The 27,337-nt window shown below is 36.8% G+C and overlaps 1 protein-coding gene across 1 annotated transcript in view; it reads left to right on the top strand.

The window, feature by feature from the left end:
• The first annotated feature begins 4,020 nt into the window (after positions 1-4,020).
• The window catches only part of Tmem236 (transmembrane protein 236), a 45,987-nt gene continuing 22,670 nt past the window's right edge, over positions 4,021-27,337 (top strand). Inside the window, exon 1 of the mRNA XM_046423033.2 lies at positions 4,021-4,944. Within this exon, the coding sequence (XP_046278989.1) occupies positions 4,688-4,944 (257 nt within the window). The 5' untranslated portion in view covers positions 4,021-4,687. The remainder of the gene's footprint in view (positions 4,945-27,337) is intronic.

Genomic DNA, 27,337 nt, shown 5'->3' with positions numbered 1-27,337 from the left:
CAGTCTTTCCACCACGGATCCAGCCTCAGAAAGCCAAGTCTGTTCTCTAACCAGGAAGTTCTTAAAGATAGCAAAAAGAGCAGGCGAAGGCGCAGGGTTCTTCAAATCAGTACTGGACAAATCCAAGGAAAGAATTTGGGTGGTTTGAAAATGTACCTCCTCCATGTCCTTCCTGTTATTGGAAGTGCAATTTCATGGCAGAATCATCAGGGGACTTAAAAGGGAAGGAATCAGGACTGGAGTAAACGGGTCCCAGCTGAAGGGTAGGTGGTTTTAAAAGCCTTTTTTCATCTCCCTTTGTCTTTGTTTCCAAGTCAAGCTCTGGCATTACTTCCTCCCAGGTAGCTTCACGTTGGCACAATGGCATTCTTTTTCTCTGCCAAGCTAGCTAGTTGCTGTATCACTCACGAAGGAACATTCCCTGCCTGCTAATCTGTTAAGTATAATTCAGGCAATGACACTTTAGAAGGGCTAAAAAGTGAAATAGTTGAAGGCTATTCCCTGGACCAGACAAACATCAGATGGTCCTCTTCAGCTTTCTTTGATAATGGTCACATTCATTCTGGAATATGCATTGTTTGAAGGCATATGGGCTGGGAAATGTTGGGAAAGATATTGTAGCATCAGTGTCTATAAAGCCTTTGTGAATGCTCAGAGAGGATTGGAGTCTTTTCCTAACATTCATCAAGAGATTAGTCTGATCTGCAGTCCAAGGGGACTTTGTCTTTCTTTCCTTGTGACCCTAAGGAAAGTTGGTTATGAAGAAAAGAGAGCTGGTAGCTGTAACTGTGACCAAATCCAGCAAGGGCGACCGGGACCAAGCAAGGAAATGGAAGTTGTATACTGAGCTAGAAGATTTAATGGGGCAGAGAGTGCATGATTTCTCCTTCTGAAATGTCAGAGTGAGAGGCAGCATTCCTTGGAATAAAAGAGCAGCCATTATCAAATCTCTGCACATTCCCCTGACTGCACCCTGCTTCTCTGATCCTTCCTTCATTCCTTCCAGGAATATGTATTAAGGGCCTATTATGTGCTAGACACTGTGCTGAGAGAGAACACAAAAATGAAAGCCGATGTTCCCTGCCTTGGAGGAGCTCATGGAAGGTGTAGGGACCACATGTAAACCAATGAGCTAGGGTGATAAGTCGATCCTAGGATTCAAAAGGTATTTTGACATAAAAAAGGAAATGCTTAATTCTGTTTGGAGAAAGACAGTAAAGAAAGTTTGCACAGAATAGAAAACACTTGAAATGACTGTCAAAGCATGAAGGCTACACATCCAGCTTTCTTGTATGACAGCCGAAGGCAATCCAATACACCCCAAATGCCCGGCCAGGAAAAAGTTATTCAAAGCTTTCCCCTGTCTTCTGCTTGCTGCTTGAACATTTCACTGCTCTTCAGTACTGTCAGTAAAAGGATAAGTGGAAGTGAAATTTGTTTATCTGGCTTCTGCTTAAAGAAAAGCAAGGGAAAACAAATTGGTGAAGGAAAGGTTAAAAGAATAGAGCACAAACTTTTTATTCAGTTGGAATGTCTAAAATCATTTTCTAATTTTTATGCTTATGAAATATTCAGACTATGGTAATATTAATCAAAGGCAAAAGCCTTCTTAACCTCACCTTCCTCACCCACTCCTCAGGGTCAACACTATCAACAGTTCAGATGAGTGTCTTTTTGGATTTTATAATTTACATACAAATCTACAACTACAGTATTTTAAGAAAAAAAATGGGATTGTGCCGTTGATTATTGCTTATATACTGTATCTGCAACCTGCTTCTCTCCTCAGCTTACAATATAGATCATGGACATTCTTAGAAATATCTTTCAAAGGAAATGTCATTGCACTGTACAGAGACAATGACTGTAGAAATATTGTAGCTATTGCTTTGAGCCAACAGAAAGAACAATCCAAGTCCAAACTCACTTCGCTGGGAAGGCTTCACTTGATGAACTCTACTTTGGGATTTTTTTTTTCAATCTGGTGTTTTCCTCTGAATTATCCAGTATTTTCACATGTTGTTTCTGAATGATATTTGGCCCCTGCTCCTAAACATACTACTTTATGCTATACTCAAGCCCTTTGTGTGCCGAGGAAAAACTGCTTGTTATAGGGATGTGTATGAACTGGAGACTTCTCCAACTGAGGTGCCTGTTTGGAGACTGGTCTCTCTTGGTATGCTTGCTGCTCCCTGTCCATCTGTTCCAGTCTTCTCACTCTCCAGATTGGCATTGTGACTCTACTTGCTTCTGTTTCTTCCCTGTCTGGCTTCTGTTTGTTTGTTCGTTCATTCATTCATTTATTAGAGAGTTACTGAATATTACCAACATGCCAGAACTGGTCCTAGCACATATAGTTTGGTTCACTCTAATTTCAACTCTCAATCATGGTCTTCTTTAAATCCACTAACCAAATGCTTCCCATGTTTCTAAGTCCAAATTCCTAAAGGGTGAGAACTGATTGACTCAGGTGACACCAGACCTTATGGAGACATTCTATGGCTCAGAGCCTATTTGTCCAGACACATGTGGCTCCAGAAGGAGGATGGAGGACCATGGGTAGGATGGCCCTTCACAGCCCTAACCTGTGCTGCACGCTGTCTCAGATCTTACCTGTGCATTTGCGTTGTCTCCCTGACCTGTACGTAGTTAACAGGGACTGTCATGGTCTGCACACAGCAAGTGTTCAGTGGACCACGTTAAAACTGTCAATCATTTCTTCGCACACAGTAGGGCTTTCTAGGGGCAGAGGGCTAGAACCACAGACTCCTTCCTGCTCAAAGAAAGATTAGCTAGTGATAAGAGCGTTGCACTTGAAAAGAGCAGGTCATGTCACATGAGTGCTAATGCTCTCTGTGTTGTCTTTGAAGTTAAAGGTGAAGGGAGAGTATAAACCAGAGGAAAATTATGGGTGGGAGAGACACCTCGAGAAATACTGGTTTGTGTCAGTCTGAGAGCAGGCACCGGGGACCATCTAGAGAAGCAAGCTTATAGGAGGGACAAGAGTCACTGCCTGTTGATTCTGTCCCCCCCTGGTCACCCCTCCATTGGTATTAGCAAAGGCTGTCACTTTTTGCCTGGCTTCCTGTGGTTCCCACCAGTCCTCCCTGCCTCCTGGTAGTGCCATTTCTGTCTTTTCTCCACATCAGCACTGACTTGACTTTCCAAATGATCAAACGATCCCTGTGTTTAGAAAATATTGAAACTTTGTTTTTTACTGCCTGCCACGCCCCTTCCCCCAATCCTTAATGGGACATTGTTTTTTTTCACTCCCATCAAGTTTTCTAACATCACTTTTTCCTATTATCTGCTATGCTACACCACACTCTTCTTTAACAATATTTTTTAGTTGGAGATGGACACAATCTCATTATTTATTTATTTTCATGTGGTGCTGAGGATCGAACCCAGCCTCACATGTGCTAGGTAAGTCCTCTACCATTAAACTAGGGCCCCAGCCCTACACCAGACTCTTATTAACCAGTGCATCCTCCCTGCCTTCTTTTTTTTCTGTCTGAAATACCACCGACAACCTCCATCCATCTCCATTATCGACATTTTCCTCTCCCACAGGCCAAAGGAGAAGTCCTTCTGTGTGTCACCACAGCATTTATGCTTCTGACCTTTGTTCTTTTTTGTTGTTTATAGGTTTGTTTTTTCCATTGGACTGTGAGCATTTTCAGGACAGGAACCTCTTCATTCATTTATCTTCACACCCTAGTAAAGCACTCACCATGAGTGCTCCAATATATTTTCTTTTTGTTCATGTGTGTGTAATGCTTTATTTACTTTTGGTAGTAAAAATTAAACCCAGGGTTCATTACTACTGAGCTACATCCCCAGATCTCTTTATGTTTTATTTTGAGACAGGGTCTCACTAAGTTGCTGAGGCTGATCTTGAACTTGTGATCTTCCTGCTTCAAACTCGAAAGTTATTAGAATTACAGGTATGTACCACCACACCTGGTTCAACCATATTTGTTGAATAAAGGATATTTATGGACACAATTATTGTTTTTTAAAATATTTGTGATACCTCTTAATGTGCTAAGCCTGATAAAAGTTTTCTAATGTTGTCATTTTAGTTTCTTAAGAAAATAATGTTAATCTGTGGCTTATGATAATCAACGTGAAATAATGCATGAAAATAAGTATCAGGAAACATCCTGGTTAGGAAGTTGACAAAATGAATCCAAACTCCCTTTTTGAACACGTCGAAGAAAAAGGAGGGGCAGTTCTCTAAGATGAAGATTCAGAGTCTAAGTATCTCCTCTTTCTCTGTTACATCTTTCTTTTTAATTCTAAAATGACACTACTTCCTGGTTTTACTTAACAAGGTTTGCATATTGTAGGAGTTTTTGTGCTAAAATTAGCAATAAACACTACATTAAAACAAAACTCTGATTTTACCAGTGTTTCAAGACAGGATTTAGAGTTCATTCGATTTCTAATAATGGATGTGCAAATACGTTTAGTGATCACTCCCATAATGGCCCTGTGTCTTTAAGAGACTGTGGTTGTTAAGTTAGAAGATCATTGAACCATATGAGGGTCAATAAAAGAATAAAGTCACTGGTTAGTGATTCGAGTACAAGGAACTTGATCCTCATTCAGTATCTGTGTGTCCATATGCTGCTCACTGTCAAAGGGGGAGCAGTGGATCCCTGGCAGCTTGCTTCTATTCAGGATGGCTTCTGGAAAACTGATTAAGCTCATAGTTTTTGAGCTGCTGGAGTTTGCTGCTTTCTCAGTCCCCACTCTGGTGGTTATGGAGCAGTTTGCCACCGCCTATCAGACGACAAGGAATGTGTCTGAGCCAACACATTATTGGCTGATCGTTTCCTGTTCTATTGCTTATGTGGCTTCAGTGACTCTATTGATTTGGGTCCCCATAAAAGTTATCTTATACAAGAAACGTCATCTTTACAAAAAAATCACAGGATGGTAAGTAAAACAATTCTTTGGCAGGGAATCCCTGCGAGACTTAACATGTATTTTCCAATGTACTATGAAGAAGGATGGGAGCCTAGCACTGGTGTGTATAGACAAAGGGAGATCAATGGTAAAGGTACAATCACTGTCTCTGTATTTTGATACTGTCGTATCTTCTACTTTTTCATGATAAATTTTCTAAGTGATAAAAATTATATGTGTTATATGTGTGGTGTTAGCTTGAGTCCATGACATCCTAAGTTGCAAACATTGCACCTTTATGTCTCTGCCCATTAAATCGCATGCAGTTCTCACCATTAAATTATACAATAATAATCATGAGATTAGGATGTAGAACTTTACTTTGGTGTAAATCTGAAAATAATGTCTTTTAAATGTTTACATTCCATTTTTCGGATCTAAGGCGTAACTGGACCATTAAGTAACTGAGATACTATAAGCAACTAGTTCTTTTAGATTAAAAAAAAAAAAGCACTTTACTATGTTGATAAATTCTATTATCCTTTTACAGAAAAAGTACTTCAATAACAATACAGAAATATTTTTTAAAAACCAAGATTTAATGTTAGTTTAACTAGCAGTTTTGCTAAAGGCTGTACTGATCTCCTGAAAAGTATTGAGAATGAATCCTCCCTGACCTTGGTAGACTTTTTCTTTCAGATCTTCAGATATGATTCTTACCTACCTGGGATTTAAAAAATTTTCTCTGATTTAAATGTGCTTACTGATCTTTTAAAGTCAAAAAAAAAATGGAAAACACACTTGTAGAGTGAGGAGCTGGAAATTGAACACGAGCAAGGGTATAAATGTAGAGATAATTGATAGAGCGATCTGGCTAGAAATATCTTTAGGGGAATGCTGAAAGGGAGAGGTGAAGTGTGGGTGGAGTTCAAGAAGTGCTCTTTAAATATGGAGAGCGGGTGTGGCTCCCCTGAACACTGTCAGAGGACTTTCAGTTCTGCAAGAATAGAGCTCTTAAGGATTTTCCCAAAAGAAACTATTTGCTTTCATTTGTGGCTATTGCTGACATGAGTGAGGTGTAGAGCCTTTCCAACCTTGGCCAGAGTTCCAGGGTCTCCGGTGGGTAGTAAGGAGCTAGCTTGGGCCCTCCACCCGTCACAACCTACAGGAGTTTTTTTTGACTGTCCAAGATTCTTGGTTGGACCAGAAATTGTGAGGGAATGATGGACGTTCCAAATGACAGCAAGAGTAAACCAACAAGAAGCTGGACCACTACAGTCCAAGAAAAGCTCTTGGGTTTGTTGTTGTTTTTTTCTTCATGTTGGCTCAAATCTCTAGGACTTAGCTGGGTGCAGTGGTGCACACCCGTAATCCTAGTGGCTCAGGAGGCTGAGGCATGAGGACAGTGAGTTCAAAAGCAACCTCTGCAAAAGCAAGACGGTAAGCAACTCAGTGAGACCACGTCTCTAAATATAATACAAAACAGGGCTGGGATGTGGCTCAGTGGTCGAGTGCCCCTGAGTTCAATTCCTGGTACCCTGCCCCCCAAAAAGTCTCTAGGATTCTATGTTCTGAATGTCACTTAGGCAACAAACTTTCCTATGTCATTTGCTATTATTACCATTATCATCATTATTATTAAGCTCTAATTGCTTCTTTATGGATAATTTATTATGTTCTGAGAGCATTATATATGGACTTCATTTCACCACCTCAATATGAGTATGTCACCTCACGAAACAGCTATCTTAATGACTTTACCATTATTATTCCCAAGAGAAAACTGATGATTAGAGAGATTAAGCAACTTTCTCAAAGTCAGCCAACCAGTGAATGGAAGACTTTGGCCCTGGATCTGTCTGACTGTATAATTGATACTTCTAACCACTACCCTAAACTATTTCTTTGAAGGTCAAGGTCCCAATCATTTAAGGCAATTGAGAGTGAGTAAGGCACTGATTTCCATGGTGGTTGTACTAATTTACAATCCCACAAATAGCATAAAAGTGTTCCTTTTCCTCAACCTCCTCTCCAGCATTTATTATAGTTTCTATTCTTGGTAACTGCCATTCTAACTGGTTGGGATGAAATATTAGTGTAGTTTTCATATGCATAGTCCTTGGTTTCTACCCTCTAGTGCATGTTGTATTCTGGTTGCTTCTGGTGTCTATACGGATTTCATTTCTAACATCCTGGTGCAGGTATTCCTCCTGAGCTAGAATATCTTGCTTTGTGACAACAATTAAACCTTTTAGCAATTTCTCTTGGGAAATCCTTTTCCAGTCTTTAGTTTCTGTGTATGGGTGTAGGCAGCCACACATGTATTAAATAGATGACAGTTTATCTATGATTTCAGGGAACTACGAAACAATTTCCTCATAGTCTCATTCATGAGCACTATAACATTGCTCTCTTTTAGCAGTACAAAATAGCAAAGACAGCTACTAAACATTATTCTAGTAGCTTTACACATTCTGTGTTATTAAATCTAAATTTGATGACAAGCCAGTGACATGGAAGTGCTAAGGTTCTCATGTTATAGATGAAGAAACAGAAACTTAAAGCAGAGATTAACTTTGCCAAGTGATAAAGCTATTAAGTGGTGGTGCTGGGATTTGTTAGCATGGATCTCTGTCCTTCAATGTAATTTTCTCTATCTCATGCAATTTTTCTTTTATTCTTCCTGATTATTTTTTCCATATTTTTATTAGAGCATTATAATTATACATAATGGTGGGAGTCGTTGCTTCAGATTTTTACGTGAACCCAATATAGCAATATGATTTGGCCAATATTATTATCCAGTATTTCCCCTTTTCCTTCCCTCACTCCTTCCCCTGGTTCATTTCTCTACTCTCTTGGTCTCCCTTCAATTTTCATGAGATATGGGGATCTCCCACTCCCATCATAACCTTTCTTTTTTTTCCTCTAGCTTCCACATATGAGAGAAAACATATGACCCTTGGCTATCTGAGTTTGGCTTACTTTCCTGCAAATAACATAATTTTGGTCCTCTTTATGGCTGAATAAAACTCTATTGTGTGTGTGTGTGTTTATATATATATATATATATATATAAAATTATATATATAAATATATATATATATATATATATATATATATATAAAATTTTATTTATCCATTCATCCATTGACAGGCTCCTAGGCTGGTTCTATAATTTGGCTATTGTGAATTGTGATGCTATAAAGGTAGGTATGCATGTGTCACTAGAGTATGATGACATTAGTTCTTTAGGATAAATACTGAAGAGTGGTATATCTAATCATATGGTAGTTCCATTTCTTCCTTTTTTTATATTTATTTTTAAGTTGTAGTTGGACAAAATACCTTTTTTTCATTTACTTATTTATATGTGGTGCTGAGGATCAAACCCAGGACCTTGATCGTGCTAGGCAAGCACTCTACCGCTGAGCCACAACCTTAGCACCCCCCGCCCAGTTCCATTCTTATCTTGAGGAACCTCCATACTGATTTCCATGGTGGTTGTACTAATTTACAATCCCACAAATAGCATAAAAGTGTTCCTTTTCCTCAACCTCCTCTCCAGCATTTATTATAGTTTCTATTCTTGGTAACTGCCATTCTAACTGGTTGGGATGAAATATTAGTGTAGTTTTCATATGCATTTACTTAATTGCTAAAAGTGTTGAACATTCTTTATATATTTGTTGATCACTTGCATTTCTTCTTTTGAGAAGTATGTGTTTAATTTGTCCATTCATTAATTAGATTGTTTGGGTTTTTTGATAAGTTTTTTTGAGTTTTTTATATATTCTGAATATTAATTCTCTGTCAGAAGAATAGCTCCCCCACCCCATTCTGTAGGTTCTCTCTGCACATTCTTGGGTTTTTTTTCTTTTTGCCACGCAAAAGCTTTGGAATTTGATGCCATCCATTTTGTTTTTATTCTTTTGCCATTACTTTATTAGAAGATAGGAAAGTCATCTTTAGCAAATATATTGTCTGATGAATTTCATATCACATATTTTCCTAATTTTTTCAATGTTGATAGCCATCTTATTTATTAGTTCTTGGTATTATTTCCTGAGCTTTAGGAGTTCTATTGAAAAAGTCATTACCTGCACCTATATGTTGGAGAGGTGACCCTATGGTTTTTTCTAGGAGTTGCATAGTTTTTAGTCTAATTCTAGGCCTTTGATCCAGTTTGAGTTGACTTTTGTGTAAGGTAAAAGATAAAATTTTAGTCTATTTTTTCTAGATTCCAATAACCATTTTTCTCAGTACCATATTTTAAAAAGTCCATCTTTTCTCCAGTGTGTGTTTTGGCACATTTATCAAGGGTCAGATGACTGTATTGGTGCCGGCTTATTTCTGTGTCTTTTATTCTGTTACCTTGGTCTGTTTTTATACCAGCATCATGCAGTTTCTGTTACTATAGCTTGGTAGTATAATTTGAAGTTAGCTCTTGTGATTCCTGCCACATTTTTTTTTTTTTTGGCTTAGAATTGTTTTGGCTATACTGAAACTTTTATTATTTCAAAGGATTTTTGTTTCTATTTCTATGAAGAATATCATGAGGATAATTTGACAGGAATTGCATTGAATCTATATATTGCTTTTGGTAATATGGCCATTGTTACTAAAATGTTATTAATTCTGCCTATCCATGAGCATGGGAGATCTTCTTGTGTCTTCTTCAGTTTCTTTTCTTCAGTGTTCTATAGTTTTTGTTGTAAAGGTCTTTCACCTCCTTGGTTGGATTTATTCCTGAATATTTCATTTTTTGGGGGGTGGGTGGGTGGGTATTGTGAATGGTATTGTTTTCCTGATTTCTTTCTCAGCAGATACATTGTTGGTATATAAATAAGCTATTGATTCTTGTTTGTTGATTTTGTGAATTGCTACTTTTTGAATTTATTAGTTCTAGATTTCTTCTCATGGAGCCTTTTTGGATCTTCTAAGCATAGGATCATATAGTCAGCAAACAGTGATAATTTGACTCCCCCCCCCACCATTTTTGTCATGGGACCTTTAGAAGATGGTTGATGTGTGGGGCATGAGAGTTCAAGACAAAGGAAAGCAGTTAAGAGAACTTATTGGAGGAAGATATGCTGCAGCCTTGCAATGGTAGCATCACAAACACATCTGCCCACCCATCAGAGAGCTTTTGGCTTATATACACTTCTGTGTTCTTTGTTTGCCTTTGGCAAGATCTTTTTCCAGGAGTGATTTAAGCTAAACAACAAGTAATTAACAGATTCTTGTGCCTTATCCATAATTCTTATTGCACAACCACCAAAAGCTTCTTCCAGGCTTTACATTAGGTGTATGAGCTGCAAGTAATATGTATGGGGTAGTACAGTAGGGGATTTTCCCTTCTAGGCTATCATAGGTCAAACTTGGGTATCTCTGCACATGCTCCTTTAGACGATTGGGCAATTAAAAAAAATTTGTTTTTGTTTACATTTTGTGGAAGTCAGCTCCTCCAGTAACAGCAATGGTGCAGGATGAAAAGGAGGTCCTCAGGCTCACATCAGCTCTGCCAATTGAGGAGGGGTGGGGCCTGAGATGAGTCCTGAATCTATCTTGCCTCAATTTTTATTCATTTCATCCTCTTCCCTTGTTTCCAGCTTCTTTGGCTAAAACTCCTAGTACTGTATTGAGCAGGCATGGTCAGAATGGACACCCTAGTCTTGTTCTTTTAAAGATATGCTTTCAGTTTTCCCCCATTCGCTGTGATGTTGGCTTTGGGTTTGTTATATATAACCTTTACAATGTTGAGGTAAGTTCTATCTGTCCCAAGTTTCTTCAGTGTTTTGTTTTGTTTCATGCGTAAGTGCTAAATTTTATCAAAAGTTTGCCCTGCATCTATTGAAATGACTGTATGATTTTTTCCTTAATTCTGTTTCTGTGGTGAATTATATTTATTGATTTGCATATGATAAACCGTCCTTGCAACCATGGAATGAACCAACTTTGTCATGGTGTATAATCTTGTTGAATATGATTTGCTAATATTTATGTTAAGGATTTTTTCATCTAAGTTCAAAAGTGATATTGATCTGTTGTTTTCTTGATGTGTACTTATTGGATTTTGGTATTAGTGTGATTCTGACTTCATAGAATAAAATTGTAAATGTTCCACTTCTATTTTGTGGAAAGCTCTGAGGAGCATTTGCATTAATTCTTCTTTAAAGGACTGATAATTCACCTGGCCTTGAGCTTTTCTTTTTTCTTTTTATTTCTTTTTTTGGAGGCTTTTGAAAAACTTACTGCTTCAATCTCACTGCTTATTATTGGTCTGTTTAGAATTTCTAGGTTTTCTATATTCTCTTGATTCAATGTTGGCAGTTCATATGCATCTAGAAAAATGTATCCATTTCTTCTAGGTTTTCAAATTTTTTACAGTGTAATTTTCAAATATCCCTAATGATCCTCTTGATATCTTTGATATTTGTGGTGATTTATCTCTTTTCATCCCTTATTCTATTAATTTGAGTCTTTTCTCTTGTTCCTTGGGTTTGTTTGGCTAGGAGTTTATCAATATTATTTCTTTTCAAGGAAACAAGTCTTTGTTTTATTAATCCATTGTATTAATTTTTTTATCCTCTATTTCATTGACTTCTACTCTGATCTTAATTATTCCCTTCTTTCTATTGGTGTTAGAATATTTTTGTTCTTTTTTTTCAAGGATCTTGAGTTGCATATCTAAGCTGTTTATCTGGGATCTTTCCGATTTTCTTATCTAGGCATTTGTAACTATAAGTTTACTTCTTAGACTGAGCACAGTGGTACATGCCTATAATCCCAGTGCCTTGAGAAGCTGAGACAGGAGAATTGCAAGTTGGAGACCAACTTCAGCATCTCAGTAAGACCCTGTCTCAAACCTAAAAAAGAAAAAATAAAAAGGTATGGGGATCTGATTTAGTGTTGAAACACCCCTGGACTCAGTCCCTGGTACAAGACAAACAAACAAAAACAATATCAACAACAAAAACAAAAAAACAACCAAAAAAACCCCTTTCTTCTTAGGACTGCCTTCATAGTGTCCCAGAGGATCTGGTGTTGTGTCACTGTTCTTATTTGATTCTAAGAATTTTTAAATTTCTTCCCTGACTTCCATCTCTCACTTATGATTCTCAAGTGTATCATTCAAACTCCATGTATTTAAATAGTTTATTTGGTACTGATTTTATTTGGTACATCTCATTATGATCAGACAAGATACAAGGAATTATAGAGACTTTTTTGTATTTGCTGAGTTGCTTTGTTGCCTAAAAATATGGTCTGTTTGGGAGCAGGTTTCACAAGAAGTTGATAAGGAAGTGAATTTAGCTCTTGTTGGATGAAAAGCTCTGTAGATATCTATTAAGTCCATTTGAATTATAATATTTTTTAGGTCTGAATAATTTTTACTGACTGAATGACCTATCTATTGGTGAGGGAAGTATGTTGAAATAACCCAGTATCATGTACTAGTCTCTGAGTCCTTACATAGAGTAGTGTCTGTTTTATGTAATTAGACGCATTGACATTTGGAGCATAAATGTTTACTATCAATTATATCTTTTTGTTATATTGCTCCTTTTACCAATATGAAGTAACATTCTATGTCTCTTCTGATTGGTTTTCGCTTGAAGTCTGCTTTGTCAGCTAGGAGAGTCACTGCTCCTGCTTGTTTTTAGGCTCCATTGGCATGGCATATCAATTTCCATCTTTCCCTTTCAGCCTGTGGCTGATTTTGCAAGTAAGGTCTCTTGGAAACAGCACATAGTTGGGTATTGTTTTCTAATCCATTCTGTCACTCTGTGTCTTTAATTGGAGAGTTGATATCACTCATTGTTATTATAGAGATATTTGTTAATTCCTGCAGTTTTGATTTATTTCTAATGTTTAATTTGGAGAAAATAAAATTTACCAGGTGTTGTGATGTATGCCTGTAATGCCATTGACTTGGGAGGCTGAGGTAGGAGGATCACAAGTTCAAGGCCAGTCTCAGTGACATAGCAAGGCCCTAAGCAACTTAGTGAGACCTGTCTCAAAATAAAAAAATTAAAAAAAAATTGGCTGGGGATATAACTCAGTGGTAAAGCACCCTTGTGTTAAATCCCCAGTAACTTCCCCCACACATACCCCCGCCCCCCAAAGAAAAAAAGAGAGAGAGAAAAGAAAATGTGACAGAATGGTAAAAGGAAAGTTAGAATGTTCAATTGTGAACACAGAGCAAGCAGAAAAGACATAGCAAGTGATGGCTATAAAGAAAGAGGATACGTTGATTTTTGTGCAGGGTGAGAGACAGAGGTTTAATTTCATTTTGGTACATATGGATTTCCAGTTTTGCCAGCACCATTTGTTGAAGAGGCTATCTTTTCTCCTGTGAATGTTTTTGGCACCCTAATCTAGTATGAGATAACCATATTTATGTGGGTTTGTCTCAGTGTCCTCTATTCTGTACCATTGGTCTACAAGTCTATTTTGGTGCCAATACCATGCCGTTTTTGTTACTGTTGCTCTGTAGTATAGTTTAACGTCTGGTATTGTGATGCCTCTTGCTTCACTTTTCTTGCTAAGGATTGCTTTAGCATTTCTGGTTCTCTTATTTTTCCAAATAAATTTTATGATTGCTTTTTTTATTGCTATGGAGAATGCCATTGGGATTTTAATAGGAATTGCATTAAATTTGTATAACGCTTTTGGTAGTATGGCCATTTTTACAATATTAATTCTGCCTATCCAAGAGCATGGGAGATCTTTTATCTTCTGAGATTTTCTTTAGTGTCTTTCTTTAGTGTTCTGTAGTTTCATTGTAGAGGTCTTCACCTCATTTGTTAGATTTATTCCCAGGTATTTTATATTTTTTGAGGTTATTGTGAATGGAGTAATTTTCCTGATTTCTCTTTCAGTGGATTCATTGCTGATGTATAGGAATGCATTTGATTTGTGGGTGTTGCTTTTATATCCTACTACTTTGCTGAATTCATTTATTAGTTCTAGAAGTTTTCTGATGGAATATTTTGGATCTTCTAGATATAGAGTCATATCATCAGCAAATAGTGATAGTTTGAGTTCTTCTTTACCTATTTGTATTCCTTTAATTTCATTGTTTTGTCTATTTGCTCTGGCTAGCGTTTAAATCAACTCAAAGTAGATCAAAGACTTAAACACTAGAATAGAGACCTTGTGCCTGATAGAAGAAAATATAGGTCCAAATATTCACCATGTCAGCCTAGGATCTGACTTCCTTAACAAGACTCCTAAAGCACAAGAAGTAAACCAAGAATCAATAAATTGGATGGATTCAAATTAAAAAGCTTCTTCTCAACAAAGGAAAAAATTAATAATGTGAAGAGAGAGCCTAAAGATTGGGAGAAAATCTTTACCACATGCACCTCCAATACAGCATTAATCTGTAGGATATCTAAAGAACTCAAAAAACTTAACACACACACACACACACACACACACACACAGAAAAACAACCCAAATAACCCAATCAGTAAATGGGCTAAGAAACTGAACAGAGACTTCACAGAAGAAGAAATACAATTGATCAACAAATATATGAAAAATTGTTCACCATCTCTAGCAATTAGAGAAATGCAAATCAAAACTATTAAGATTTCATCTCACTCCTGTCAGAATGGCAATCATCAACAATACAGGCAACAATAAATGTTTGTGAGGATGTGGTGAAAAAGGTACACTCATACATTGCTTGTGGGACTGCAAATTGGTGCAACCACTATGGAAAGCAGAATGGAGATTCCTCAGAAAACTGGGAATGGAACCACCATTTGACCAAGCTCCCACTTCTTGGTTTATACCCAAAGGACTTAAGATCAGCATACCATAGTAACACAGTCACATCAATGTTTATAGCAGCTCAAATCACAATAGCTACACTATGGAACCAACCTAGGTGTCCTTCAATAGATGAATGAATAAAGAGAGTGTGGTATTATATACTCAATGGAATATTATTCAGCTTTAAAGAAGAGTGAAATTATGGCATTTGGCAGTAAATGGTTGGAGTTGGAGAATATCATGCTAAGCAAAATAAGCCGATCCCACAAAACCAAAGGCAGAATGTTTTCCCTAATATGCAGATACTAATTCACAATAAGGTGAGGTTCACTAGGGAAGAATAGCACTAGATTAGGTAGAGGAAAGTGGTGGGAGGGGAGTGGATGGGATATGGAAATAGGAAAGATAGTAGAATGAAACAGACATTATTACTGTATGTATATATGTGATTACATGACCAATATGATTCTGCAAAATGTACACTCAGAAAAATGAAATTATATTATTTCTATGTATAATACATCAAAGTACATAAATGCATTCTACTGTCATGTATAACTAACTAAAACAAAACAAAAAAAGTAAAATAAAAAAATTTGCAAAACAAAAAAAATGAAAGAGGATATGGGAGGAATAGATGAACTCTAGATAGGGCAGAGGGGTTGGAGAGGAAGGGAGGGGGCATGGGGTAATTAATGATTGTGGCATGTGATGATCATTACTATCAGAAGTACATGTATGAAGATGCGAATTGGTATGAATATACTATATATACAACCAGAGATATGAAAAATTGTGCCCTATAGCTGTAATAAGAATTGTAATGCATTTTGCTGTCATATATAAATTTTAAAAAATTTATACATAAACCAAATAAAAAAATAAAAAAGAGAGAGAACAAGAAAATTTGAGTATTATAGGGAGAAGAAATGAGAGAAAGAGAAACAAACAAAAATATATGAAAGAAATCCAAAATTTAAAAAAATCCTAACCCCCAGAAGACAAACAAAAATTTTAAAAAACATTAAAAATTATAAAGATGAAAAAAGGAATATTTATGCATGTATATGTACATCTATGAACCAATCAGAGCATCAAGGACACCAAATAAATAAGTAAATAAATAATAAAATTAAAAAAATAAAAGAAAGACAAAAAGGGAAATAAGAAAAATTACACCACTGAAATGGCCAATACTGTAGACAATGAGGGACATTTATTGACCTTCATTCTCTTGTGTGTGTGTGTTTGTGTGTGTGTGTGTGTGTGCACGTGTGCTGGAAACCATGGCCTCACACATGTTAGACAAGCACTCCACCACTGAGATGTCCTAGTCCTTCCTTCTGTGTCTTCTTGTGCCACGTACCCCTTATGGAGAACAAGGGTTGGGGGTTGTTAAACCCTTTCTTTTTGTGTTGCTCACTGAGGTGCCAGCTGGAGTGGCCTAAAACTGAAGTTGACTGGAATGGCTTTCAGCTTCATTTCATCCCAGTGTAAGGTAAATAGAATGGGAAAAATTGTTGATTGGACTTTTATCTGGACAAACCAAATTGATACATTTCCAGGATGGCACTGGGGCAGAATTCTAAATGGGATGTTCCAGTGGCTGGGGCTCAGCTCTAATCAGGCCTTTGGGACTTTGTCAGGTGGTATCTTCTCTGGTAAGGTTAGATCAAAATACCCATAATGTTGTGAAATTAGTGATTTCTGCTGGGTATCTGCATCTCAGAGACCTCTTGAGAATTCTTCTCAGGGCAGGGGAGCTAACCTCTTCACAGGTCTTACCCACTTTGCCATTCATGAATTTGGACTTTGCAGACTGAGTCCCCAAATATAATTACATATGCCTGTACAGCTTCCTGACCCTCTTCAATAAGGTCATGTCAGCCACCAGACTCAAAGGAAAAGTGAGCTGCACTCCCTTCCATATATCTGATGTGAATTCCATCAGATACAATCTTTTCTGTGCCTGTTTTTATCATAATCTGCTAGGTGCACCCTAGCTACATAGCAGGTGCTTCCTGAGACAGAATGGCGATAATTGCTATGATCTCCTGGATCCCACAGGAGCAAGATACAGCATGGCCTCTTAAAGATAGTTACTGTCTTCAGCTCTCCACATGCAAGTTGAGAAACACAGAGTACTTTTCAAATACCTGTTTACTATGCAACTAAATTCAAACTACTTTTCTGTATAGGATTTTCTATACCAAATTTGTCCATTGTGTTTTCTCTGTGTGTGTGTGTGTGTGTGTGTGTGTGTGTTATTGCCTCCCTTCTGGTAAAATGGCACTGCTGCTACTGCCATCACCAGTTTGGGTGTTCAATGCCCCCCCCCCCCATTTCTGGGTCTCTCAGAATCTCTGCTGGTCCAATATTGCATTTCAGTGAATTCTTTTATCCACTCACTGAGAAGAAGTACTCTCACTACTTGAATCCCCAGCTCTGGAGCAACTAGGAATGCAACCTTCCTCTAATCTGCCATCTTGAATCTCTTATTCTTTCTGATTTTCAATGCCAAGAGTATTTCAAGAAATTGCAACTCTCTTAATATCATTAGGATACATTTCTCCAAAGATGGATATTCCATTGTTATTTATATATGATTCCCAAAGTTTTGCATTTGGATATTATACATGTTAATACATACGATATGTCAAATCTTAATTGCTAAATGATGATGATACAAATTTTATTGCCACTGTTAGAAAAGTAGGGATTGAAAGTATGAATTATTTTTGAAGAATAATTAGGCCAATAGTTGTATATTTGAAATTTCATGGATCCTTAATAAGCACAAATTTAATGTTGATGAGAGTATCTGGGAGCCTCCCTGAAGGTTCATATTGGCACCGTGCACCTTTGAGGCTAGTCTTCAAAGAGAGGGAGCTATGCACTAGTAGAGTCTGTCCCAGGAATATAGCTATGAAAGAGCAGAGCTGGGTTCAAATCCCAGCTTTAACATTGACTTTGAGAGTTTGTGTGAGTTATGTAAGTTCTTTGAACTTTTGTCTTCCCATGAACAAAACAGAGACAATCCAATTTCCTCCTTGGACTGTGTTTTAAGAAACTGCATAAGATTATGCATATAAAGACTTTAGCACAGTGCCTAACAGATAGTAAGGACTCAATGAATGCTAGTGTTATTACCTTAGGCTGAATTTATCACGGTTATTTAAACATGATTTTGTTTAGTCCTTGGAGTGATCTTGATAAGTGATAGATGTGATGATAACACTGAAGACAATTATATGCTATCAGTGATATTCCTTGAATTTGGAGAATATTTTAAATCTCTATGTTTTGAGACTAATGAGTGCCAATATAGTGATGTAATTAATATCTTATCAAATATTTTGCATTTACACGTTGCTTTTATGTTTCAATTTCTTACTTAACCTGCATGATGGTGTTGTAAAGTTGACCAATTGGACTAATTCCCATTTTATAAGGGAGGAAACAATTTCACAGAGCATAACTATACACTAAATCAACAGTTGAACCTGAACTATAATCCAGTGCTCTTTCCTTTACTTATTAACACTTCCTCATTCTTTTAAAACTATTATTCCTTTTTAGGGTCGCCTGAAATAATTCATAATGGACCAGGGAGATATTGGGAGGAGTAAAGAAAAGATATATCTCCAAATACCAAAGTGCATATTGCAATAAACGAAGGAGACCTTTTCCTGGAATACCAATAAATGTGCGAAACCAGTGAGCTACAAGGCTAACCTGAAACTAGAGCAGCTCTCCACTAAGAAAGCACCTTGGGGGAAAGATAATCCTGGAGGGTTCATGGAGATTCCCAGACTGTCTGTGGACTCGGAGCCATATCTCAGGAATTCCCTTGGGTCCTTCAGAGTGCAACTACTTTAGACTATGACGTGTCAGGAATCCTGGGTGGTGTCAAGTTTCAAAGACCCCTATACTTTAGGTTACATTTTACTTTGCTTGAATCCTTAATATGTTTGGGGAGAGTTTGCTGCTGTGTGTTGGGTAGTGGTAATAGTGTGGTAGTAGGTATACTCATAGTAAAATAAGAGCACATATTTATTGAACATTTTCTATGTCTTAAGCATAATTCTAAACGCTTTGGACTCTTTTTAGTTAAATCCCTAATCCTTCCATTTAAGAACCATAGTCCCCATTTTTTACAAATGAGGAAATTGAAGCACAGGAGTTAAAAATCATACATCCAAGGAAGAGTTGAGATGAGACTGCTGTGTGTCCAAAGCCTGGTCTCGGGAGCACCTGGCTATCTGCAGCAGCACACACAGAAGAGACACACCATATCAGTAACAGCTGTGCACTGCTGCCCAGGCTGGCTAATCTGCATGAAGCAGAGCCTATTCTTTTTAGCACCTTGAGAGATCATTCATTGGCAAAATACCATTAATCAAACACTGGTGCTTAACGGTTACTTCCTTCCAGAACACGCCTGTGGATCTGTTACCTTCTCACACACTCAGTGTCAATAACGTAGTCACGCTTGACTGTAGTTTTTCTCTTCTTTTCCCCACCATATCCCATAAATCATCAAGAGTATACTTTTTCTTTTCTCTCCCCACCATATGCAATATCCCCATATCCCATAACTTCTGTCTCCTCTCTCTTGCATCAGCTTCCTATTCCTTATTATTGTCTACCTTATTCCAATTAGACCCTTATTTCTGGGATCACCATATACTTGACTTTCTGGCATCGTTTCCCAAAATTTTGTGTATTCAGATCCAATGTTGGACTATTTGTCCTGATTGTTTTCATTCAAGGAAACATAAAAAAAAAAAAAAAAAAACATTTTGTTGATTAATTCTAGGGTCTGGCAACCTTCATCAACTGGTGTTTTGCTTCTTCCCCTTATTTACTCCCAGTGCTTGTTGATGGGGCAGTACAGCCATATATGTTTAACATAGATAGGTTCTGAGAAATGTGCTTCTTGATGCAATCAATAGAGCCATAAACACAAGATGTATGAGGCTACTGTTGGCATAACAGGGCATACACTTTTATGGAAAACTATTTAAATTAATTTTAAACTGTTTTCTTTGTTTTTAAAATATGTTTTAATTTTTAATTGATACATAGTAATTATAATATATGTAGGGTATAGTGTGACATTTCAAAACACATACACATTGTGTAATGATAAATTCAGGGTCATTGGCATTTTTATCTCCTCAGACATTTATTGTTTCTTCTAGTTGGAAACATCCAAATTCTTCTCTCCTAGCTCATTTTAAATATCAAGTTAGTTGTTGTCAATCCTGGTTATCCTACTGTTCTATAGAACATAAAAAATTATTCTTTCTATCCGACTGTACCTCATACCCATTAGTAGGTATCTTCTCATCATTTCTCTCTCCACCATACCCATCCCAGAAGCATTTTTAATAAGTAGGAGTGTACTCTAAAATAACAACAAAAGTATAGTATAGTAAATACATAAGCCAGTAACAGTAGTTTATTATCATTATTGAGTGTTTTATATGGTACATAATTGTATTGCTATGCTTTCAGTTGACTGGCAGCTCAGCATATGTGTTTGTGCCAGTATCACTACCAACATGTTCCTCTGTGCTACAACAAAATAATGGCTACACTATGACTACCTGATAAGCTATAAATCCCTCTTGAATTTGTGATGGATGTCATATCTTCTTAGTCTCCTTGGGGAGTCATTACTAAACATCTTAGCTGGAGAATCCCTATGAAATCCTTCATGTTCATAGTAATCCACTAGTCCACCCGAAGGGTTTGTTTAAAAAGCTATAAATTCACATATTTGAATTTCTTTCCACTTTCCACTTCCCATTCACTCAATCCCTTTTTAAGTAAGTGTTTGCTGAGTAGCCTGACAGCGTGGCAGTCCTGTCTACAAGCTGACATCCTGTGTACTAGCCACATACATACCTGATGCCCTCACTGTATCCCAGCACTTAGCCGGGCCTTCAAAACCATCTACCTGCTGACTGTGCTTACTTGTTCAAACTCCTCCTACACACTCTTCATTCTAGCTAGTGCTATTCCCAGGCTACTGTAGGGTAATACCTGACTCCCTTTGGCATTGCGTCCTTCCTCAGGGATGTTGTAGTCCACTGTGGAGACTACACAATTACACCTGATAAATTAAGGCAATTTAAAGCACTGTGTAATAAATTACTGCCCTTTATGTGACCTCCCTCTACAAGTCCTTTATTAGTCCAGAGAATAGAGTCATCATAACTTAATGCTGACAGTAGGGGAGGTGTCTTCTTTTTCAACTCATTCTTTCTACCTCACCCCCAGTCCCACTCCTGTCAGCACCCCCTGGGGCCTTGCACCCAGCATGTTTCCTGTACATGGGGTGTGTGGATTTAGGTTTATTAAAAGAGTGCTGTGCTTTAGAGGAGACAGAAAAAGTCTCAAGAGGCAAGATTTGAGCTAAACTTGGCAAGACAGAAGCAGGGGAATATTCCAGAGGAAAGGGATGACTATGAGGATTACATAAAAATTTTTAAGGAGTAGGAGAGAGCAACTTGCTTAGAAAGGAGAAGGTAGAGAGCTGGGGAGCACTTCAGAGTGGTTAACCTATTGAATTTTGCAGTCAGAAAGACAGATTAGAACTCTTCTTTCACTTCCTGCTGTGGGAACTGGGGCAAATTATTTAAACCTTTGACATCAGTTTCATCATCACTTGGAGAATTGTGGGGTTTGGGTGATGTGTGTAGCGTGCTTTTCTACAGTACTTGGCATGCAGTGTGAGCTTACTAAGCTGTAGTATAGACAGGGAATGTTATTAAGTGTTGGAGAATAAGATCAGATTGTGGTCTTAGGGTAAGGTTGACTTAATGAGTTTGGTGAAAAAAAAGAATCATATGTTTCTGAGCAGAGTAGTCATAATACACATAATATAAAACATAACTTTGTCCATTTTTGTATACCATTTAATGTCATTTGGCACACTGACATTGTTGTGAGCCATCACCCCCATCCGTCCACAAAACTGTTTTCATCTTGCAAAATGGAAGCTCTATGGCCATGAAACAATAATTCCCAATTTCTCCTCCCCCAGCATTGTATATTTTAAGCAGGGCAGTGATAAGATGTGTTTTATATTTTAAAATATGGACAGGATGTAGGTAGGCAAGAAGAGAAGTACTAGCTAACAAGAGGCAAGATAGGAAATATTTCAGATGAAGGATGATAGTGGATGAATGTAGCAGAGGATGAATTTTGGTAGTAAATCAGACAGGGTTGGATGATGGATTGGAAGGGGTAGGGAGGAGGACTTGTGTTCTGTTTCAGACAGGCTAAGTTTGAATTGCCTCTGAAATCCAGGCAGAGATGTCAAACAGGTTTACAAGTTCCGAGCTCAGGAAAAGAGAAAGCATATATTTGTCATGGGAAAGTGGGTGGTATTTAAAGCCATGGAAATTGATGAGATAATCAAGGGACATAATTTAGATAAAGAGGAGGCTCAGGAAGTTGGGGCACTTTCCTCTTCCTGAGGTCAAGTTGAAAGGAAGAGGGCCCTATATGTGGTTTAAGAAGGGTTACATAGGGACCCTTTTTTCTGGTATATTTCTTATTGGTATAAATATTATATATATTGGTGGAATTGTTTTTTGCATATTTGTTCATGTGCATGCTATAACAATATAATTTGGTTATTATCATTTCCCAGTATTTCCTCTTTTCCTCTCCTCATCCCTCTCCTTGGGAGGGAGTAGATCTTTCCTTTACTCTATTGGTCTCCCTTCATTTTTCATGAGACACTCCCCACAATCTTCTTTTCCTTTTCTTCTCTAGCTTCCACATATGAAAGAAAACATTGACTTTGGCTTTTTCTGCTTAACATAATGTTCTCAAGTTCTATCCATTTTTTCTGCAAATGATATAAGTTCATTCTTCTTTACGGCTGAATAAAACTCCTTTATGTATATTACAAATCCGTTCATACATTGATGGACACTTATTCTGGTTCGATAGTTTGAACTGTGTTAGTATAAACATGGGCATGGCAGGTATCACTATACTATAATGACTTTACTTCTTTAGGATAAATACTGAGGAGATATGGCAGGGTCGTGTGGCAGTTTCATGCCTAGTCTCTTGAGTAACCTTTATGCTTATTTCCATAGTGGTTGTACTAATGGACAATCCCACACCAATGTAAAATTGTTACTTTTACTCCACTTCCTCTGCAGCATTTATTTTATTGTTTGTATTCTTGATGGCTGCCATTCTTACTGCAGTGAGATGACATCTTAGTATAGTTTTGACTTGGTTTGAATTTACTAAATTGATAAAGATGTTGAATATTTTTTTATTTAGTCATTTCCTGACTGTTTGTATTTCCTCTTTTGAGAAGTTTCCGTTTGGTTCATTTGAGCATTTCTTAATTTTCCCTTTTTTGATGTTAAATTTTTTGAATTCTTCGTATATTCTGGATATTAATCCTCTGTCAGAAGAGTAGCTAGCAAAGATTTTCATCCATTGTGTAGGTCCTCTCTTCACATTGCTCTTTCCTTTGCTGTGCAGAGGCTTGTGAATTTAATATCATCCCATTTATTCTTGGTATTATTTCCTGAGCTTTAGGAGTTCTACTGAGAAAATCAGTGCCTGTGCCTATATGTTGTAGTGTTGATCCTACGTTTTTCTCCTAGGATTTGAATAGTTTCTGGTCTAATTACTAGATCTTTTTAAAAAATATTTTTCAATATTGATGGACATTTATTTTATTCATTTATTTATCTGTGGTGCTGAGAATTGAACCCACTGCTTCATACATGTTAGGCAAGTGCTCTATCAGTAGGTCTTTGATCAATTTTGAAGTTGACTTTTGTGCAAGGTGACAGGGCTCTAGTTTTATTCTGCTACATACAGATAAACAGTTTTCCTAGCACTGTTTTCTCCAGTGTATGTTTTAGGCAACTTTGTCAAGGTTCAGATGACTGTATCTGTTTCAGTTTGTTTCTGTGCCTTCCCTTCTGTTACACTGGTTTGTGCATGAGTTTTTATGCCAACACCATGCCGTGTTTGTTACTGTAGCTCTCTAGCATAATTTGAAGAACAGGTAGTGTGATGCCTCTAGCATTGCTTTTTTCACTTAGAGTTGCTTTGATTATTCTGGGTCTTTTAGTTTTTAAAAATAAATTTTAGAACTGTGTTTTTTTTTCTATGAACAATGTAATTTGTTTTTTGACGGGGATTGCATTGAATATGTGTATGCTTTGGGAATATGGCCATTTTAATATTAACTCTGCCTTCCCATGAACATGGGAGGTATTTCTTTTCTTTCTTTCTTTTTTTTTTTTTGACTATATGCTGTATGGTTTTATTTATATGACTTTCTTTTTTTTTCTAGTTCCTAAAGGCATTTAAAAATTATTTATTTATTCTAATTTGATATATATGATATCAGATTGCATTTCAATTTATTGTACCCATACAGAGCACAGTTTTTCATGTCTCTGGTTGTACACAAAGTAAAGTCACACCATTAATGTCTTCATACATGTACTTGGGGTAATGATGTCCATCTCATCCCACCGTCTTTCCTATCCCCATGCCCACTCCTTCCCCTCCCTCCTCTTTGCCCTATCTAAATTTCCTCCATTCCTCACATGCTCCCCACCCCCATCCCCAGTGTGGATCAGTATCCTCATATTAGAGAAAACATTCAGCATTTGTTTTTTTGGGGGGATTGGCTCACTTCACTTAGCATAATATTCTCCAACTCCATCCATTTACCTGCAAATGCCATGATTTTATTTTCTTTTAATGCTGAATAATATTCCATTATGTATATATACACCACATTTTCTTTATCCATTCATCTACTGAAGGGCATCTAGGTTGATTCCACAGTTTAGCTATTGTGAATTGTGCTGCTATAAGCATCAATGTGGTTGTGTTACTATAGTGTGTGGTTTTTCAGTTCTTTGGGTATAAACCACGGAGTGGGATAGCTGGGTCAAATGGTGGTTCCATTCCCAGTTTTCCAAGGACTCTCCATATTACTTTCCATATTGGCTACACCAATTTGCAGTCCCACCAGCAGTGTATGAGTGTGCCTTTCTCCATGGGAGGTATTTCTATCTTGTTTTCTCTTTGTCAATGTCTTTCTTCAGTGATCTATAACTTTCATTGTAGAGGTCTTTAACCTTTAGTTAGATTAATAAAACTATTGTGAATGGGATGGTTTTCCTGATTTTTTTATGACTAGATTTATTATTAGTACATAGGAAAGCAACTGATTTTTGTTGGTGGATTTTATAACCCTAGTTTATTAGTTCTAGCTATGTTCTGATGGAGGTTTTCCCATCGTCAAAAGATAGGCTCATATCATCTACTAACAGTGATAATTTGACTTTTTTCCTTTTCCATTTTTACTCCTTTTGTTTTTTCTCTTGCCCAGTTTCTCTGGCTAGAATTTCTAGTATTATATTGAATAGGAGTGATGAGAGGAAACAGCCTTGTCTTGTTCCTGATTTTAAAGGAAATGCTTTCAGCTTTTCCCCATTCTCAATGATGTTGGCTTTGGGTTTGCCGTAGACTATATGTCTTTTGGTATTAAGGTAAGTTCCTTCTATTTCTAGTTTCTTCAGTGCTATTTTTTTTTTTTCATGAGTGGAAGCCAAATTTTGTTGATGGTTTTCTTTACATCTATTGAGATTGCTATGTGATTTTTGTCCTAAATTCTCTTCATGTGATGAATTACATTTATTGTTTCATGTAGTTTAAATCACCCTTGCAACCCTGGAATAAAACCAACTTGGTCATAATGTTCACTCTTCTTAATACATTGTTGGATATGATTTGCTAATATTATATTAAGGATTTTTGCACCCAAGTTCATCAGAGATTTTTTTCTTTAGTATGTACTCACCCAACTTTATAGAATAAATTTGGATATGTTCCATCCCTTTCTACTTCATGAAATAATTTGAAGAGCATAGACATTTGCTCGTCTTTAAAGATCTGGTAGAATTCTGCTGAGAATTCATCTGGTCTGGACTTTTGGAGTCTTTTTATTATAAGCTTATATTTCATTGCTAGTTATTAGTCTGTTTGGGTTTTCTGTGTCCTCTTGATTAAATTTTGGCAGGTCATAAGTATTCATTTCTTCTAGGTTATCATAGAGAGACATTTATTAATTCCTGCCATTTTGATTTATTTCTAATGTTTAATTTGGTGCTGTGTCTCATTTGATTAATTATTCTTCAAGTGAGATTTGTCCATTTGTGAGCTCTGGCATTTGTTTTTGATTTCTTCTGTGTGTAGTATTTCTTTAAGTATTTTCTGTGGTGCCTATTAGTCATCATGAATTCTTTTAGTTTCAGCTTGTCTTAGAGGGTTTTTCTTTCCTCCTCAATTCTGAAGGATGGATAGCTTTGCTGTTTACAGCAATCTTGGTTGACAATTATTTTGTTTCAAGTCTTGGAACATATTATTATAAACTCACTTTTCAGCAATCTAGATTTGGACCCCTTGTAGAGTATCAACACTCTTTTTGTTCTCTTTTTATTTTAATTAATTAATTTATTTTTTGTTGCTGTAGCAGTCAATGTTCATGAGTGAGACCTGAGGGCCCCCAGCTCCTGGCCTTCTTACTTGGATCCTGATCATTATATTGTTTTTTTTTTTTTTAAATTTCTTCTATTCATTGTATTAAATTATCATTGAAGTTTGAGCATGTTTAGTTTGTGTGTCAACAACTGTCAACAGCAAAAATAATACATAACTATGAACTAGATGTAGCATTATGGTAAGCAATTAGTGTCAACTATACCATCTACCATACCAATAACAGAAACAACATGAACTGGGGGTAGCAATTTTATAAACCAAATAGTCCTAAAAGATGGCAAAAATATAATTCATTAAGAGAAAAGAAAATGTGATAGGAAGGTACAAGAAAGTTTAGAATATTAAAATGTGAAGAGAAAGAAAGCAGAAGAGATGTAACAAATGATAGCTATAAAGAAAAAGGAGAAAAATAAAAGAAGAAAAGCAAGTAAAGAGAGCGTGAACGTAAGAACAAGAGAATTTGGCTATTAGAAGGGGAAGAAAGGAGAGAGATCAACAAGAAAAACAAACAAACAAATAAAAAAACCCCAAAAGCCAAAATAAATGAACCAAAAAACCCCCAAACCTCAAAAAAAAAAGATAAAGAAAAACAATAATCATGGAAAATGCTAAGAATAAGAAAAAAGAGACAGTATGTATACACATAAATATCTAGGAACCAATCAGCACAGCAAGAACACTAAAAAGAATTTTAAAAGGCAGGGGGTGGAGGGGATATTTAATGCAAAAGAATTGTCTCCACTACATGGAAAAAACTTTCAATAAAAAACTTTCAATGGTATGAATTTCCAAGATCATTGTAATGTCATGTGAAGCTAAAAAAAAAAAAAAAACTTTCAATGTATGTTCACTGCCTGTGTCCTCCTGTACTTTATTCTTGGGCTATGTACCCATTAGAGAAAGCAAAGGCTGGGAGTTGTTAAACACTTCTTTTTGTTTGAACCCCAGGTTGCCAGCTGGAGTGGCTTAAAGCTGAAGCTGGTTGAAACAGCATTCAGTTTTTTTTTGTTTTTATTTTTTTTCTCACCAGTATAAGGCAGGATAGAATGGGAAGTACCCTTGA

This window comes from Marmota monax, unplaced genomic scaffold (genome assembly GCF_021218885.2).
Source record: "Marmota monax isolate L192 unplaced genomic scaffold, Marmota_monax_Labrador192_F-V1.1 WCK01_AAM20220418_F8-fsc00098, whole genome shotgun sequence".
NCBI lineage: Eukaryota > Metazoa > Chordata > Mammalia > Rodentia > Sciuridae > Marmota > Marmota monax.
Note: the sequence above shows the minus strand (reverse complement) of the source record. Positions and strands in the feature narration are given on the sequence as shown.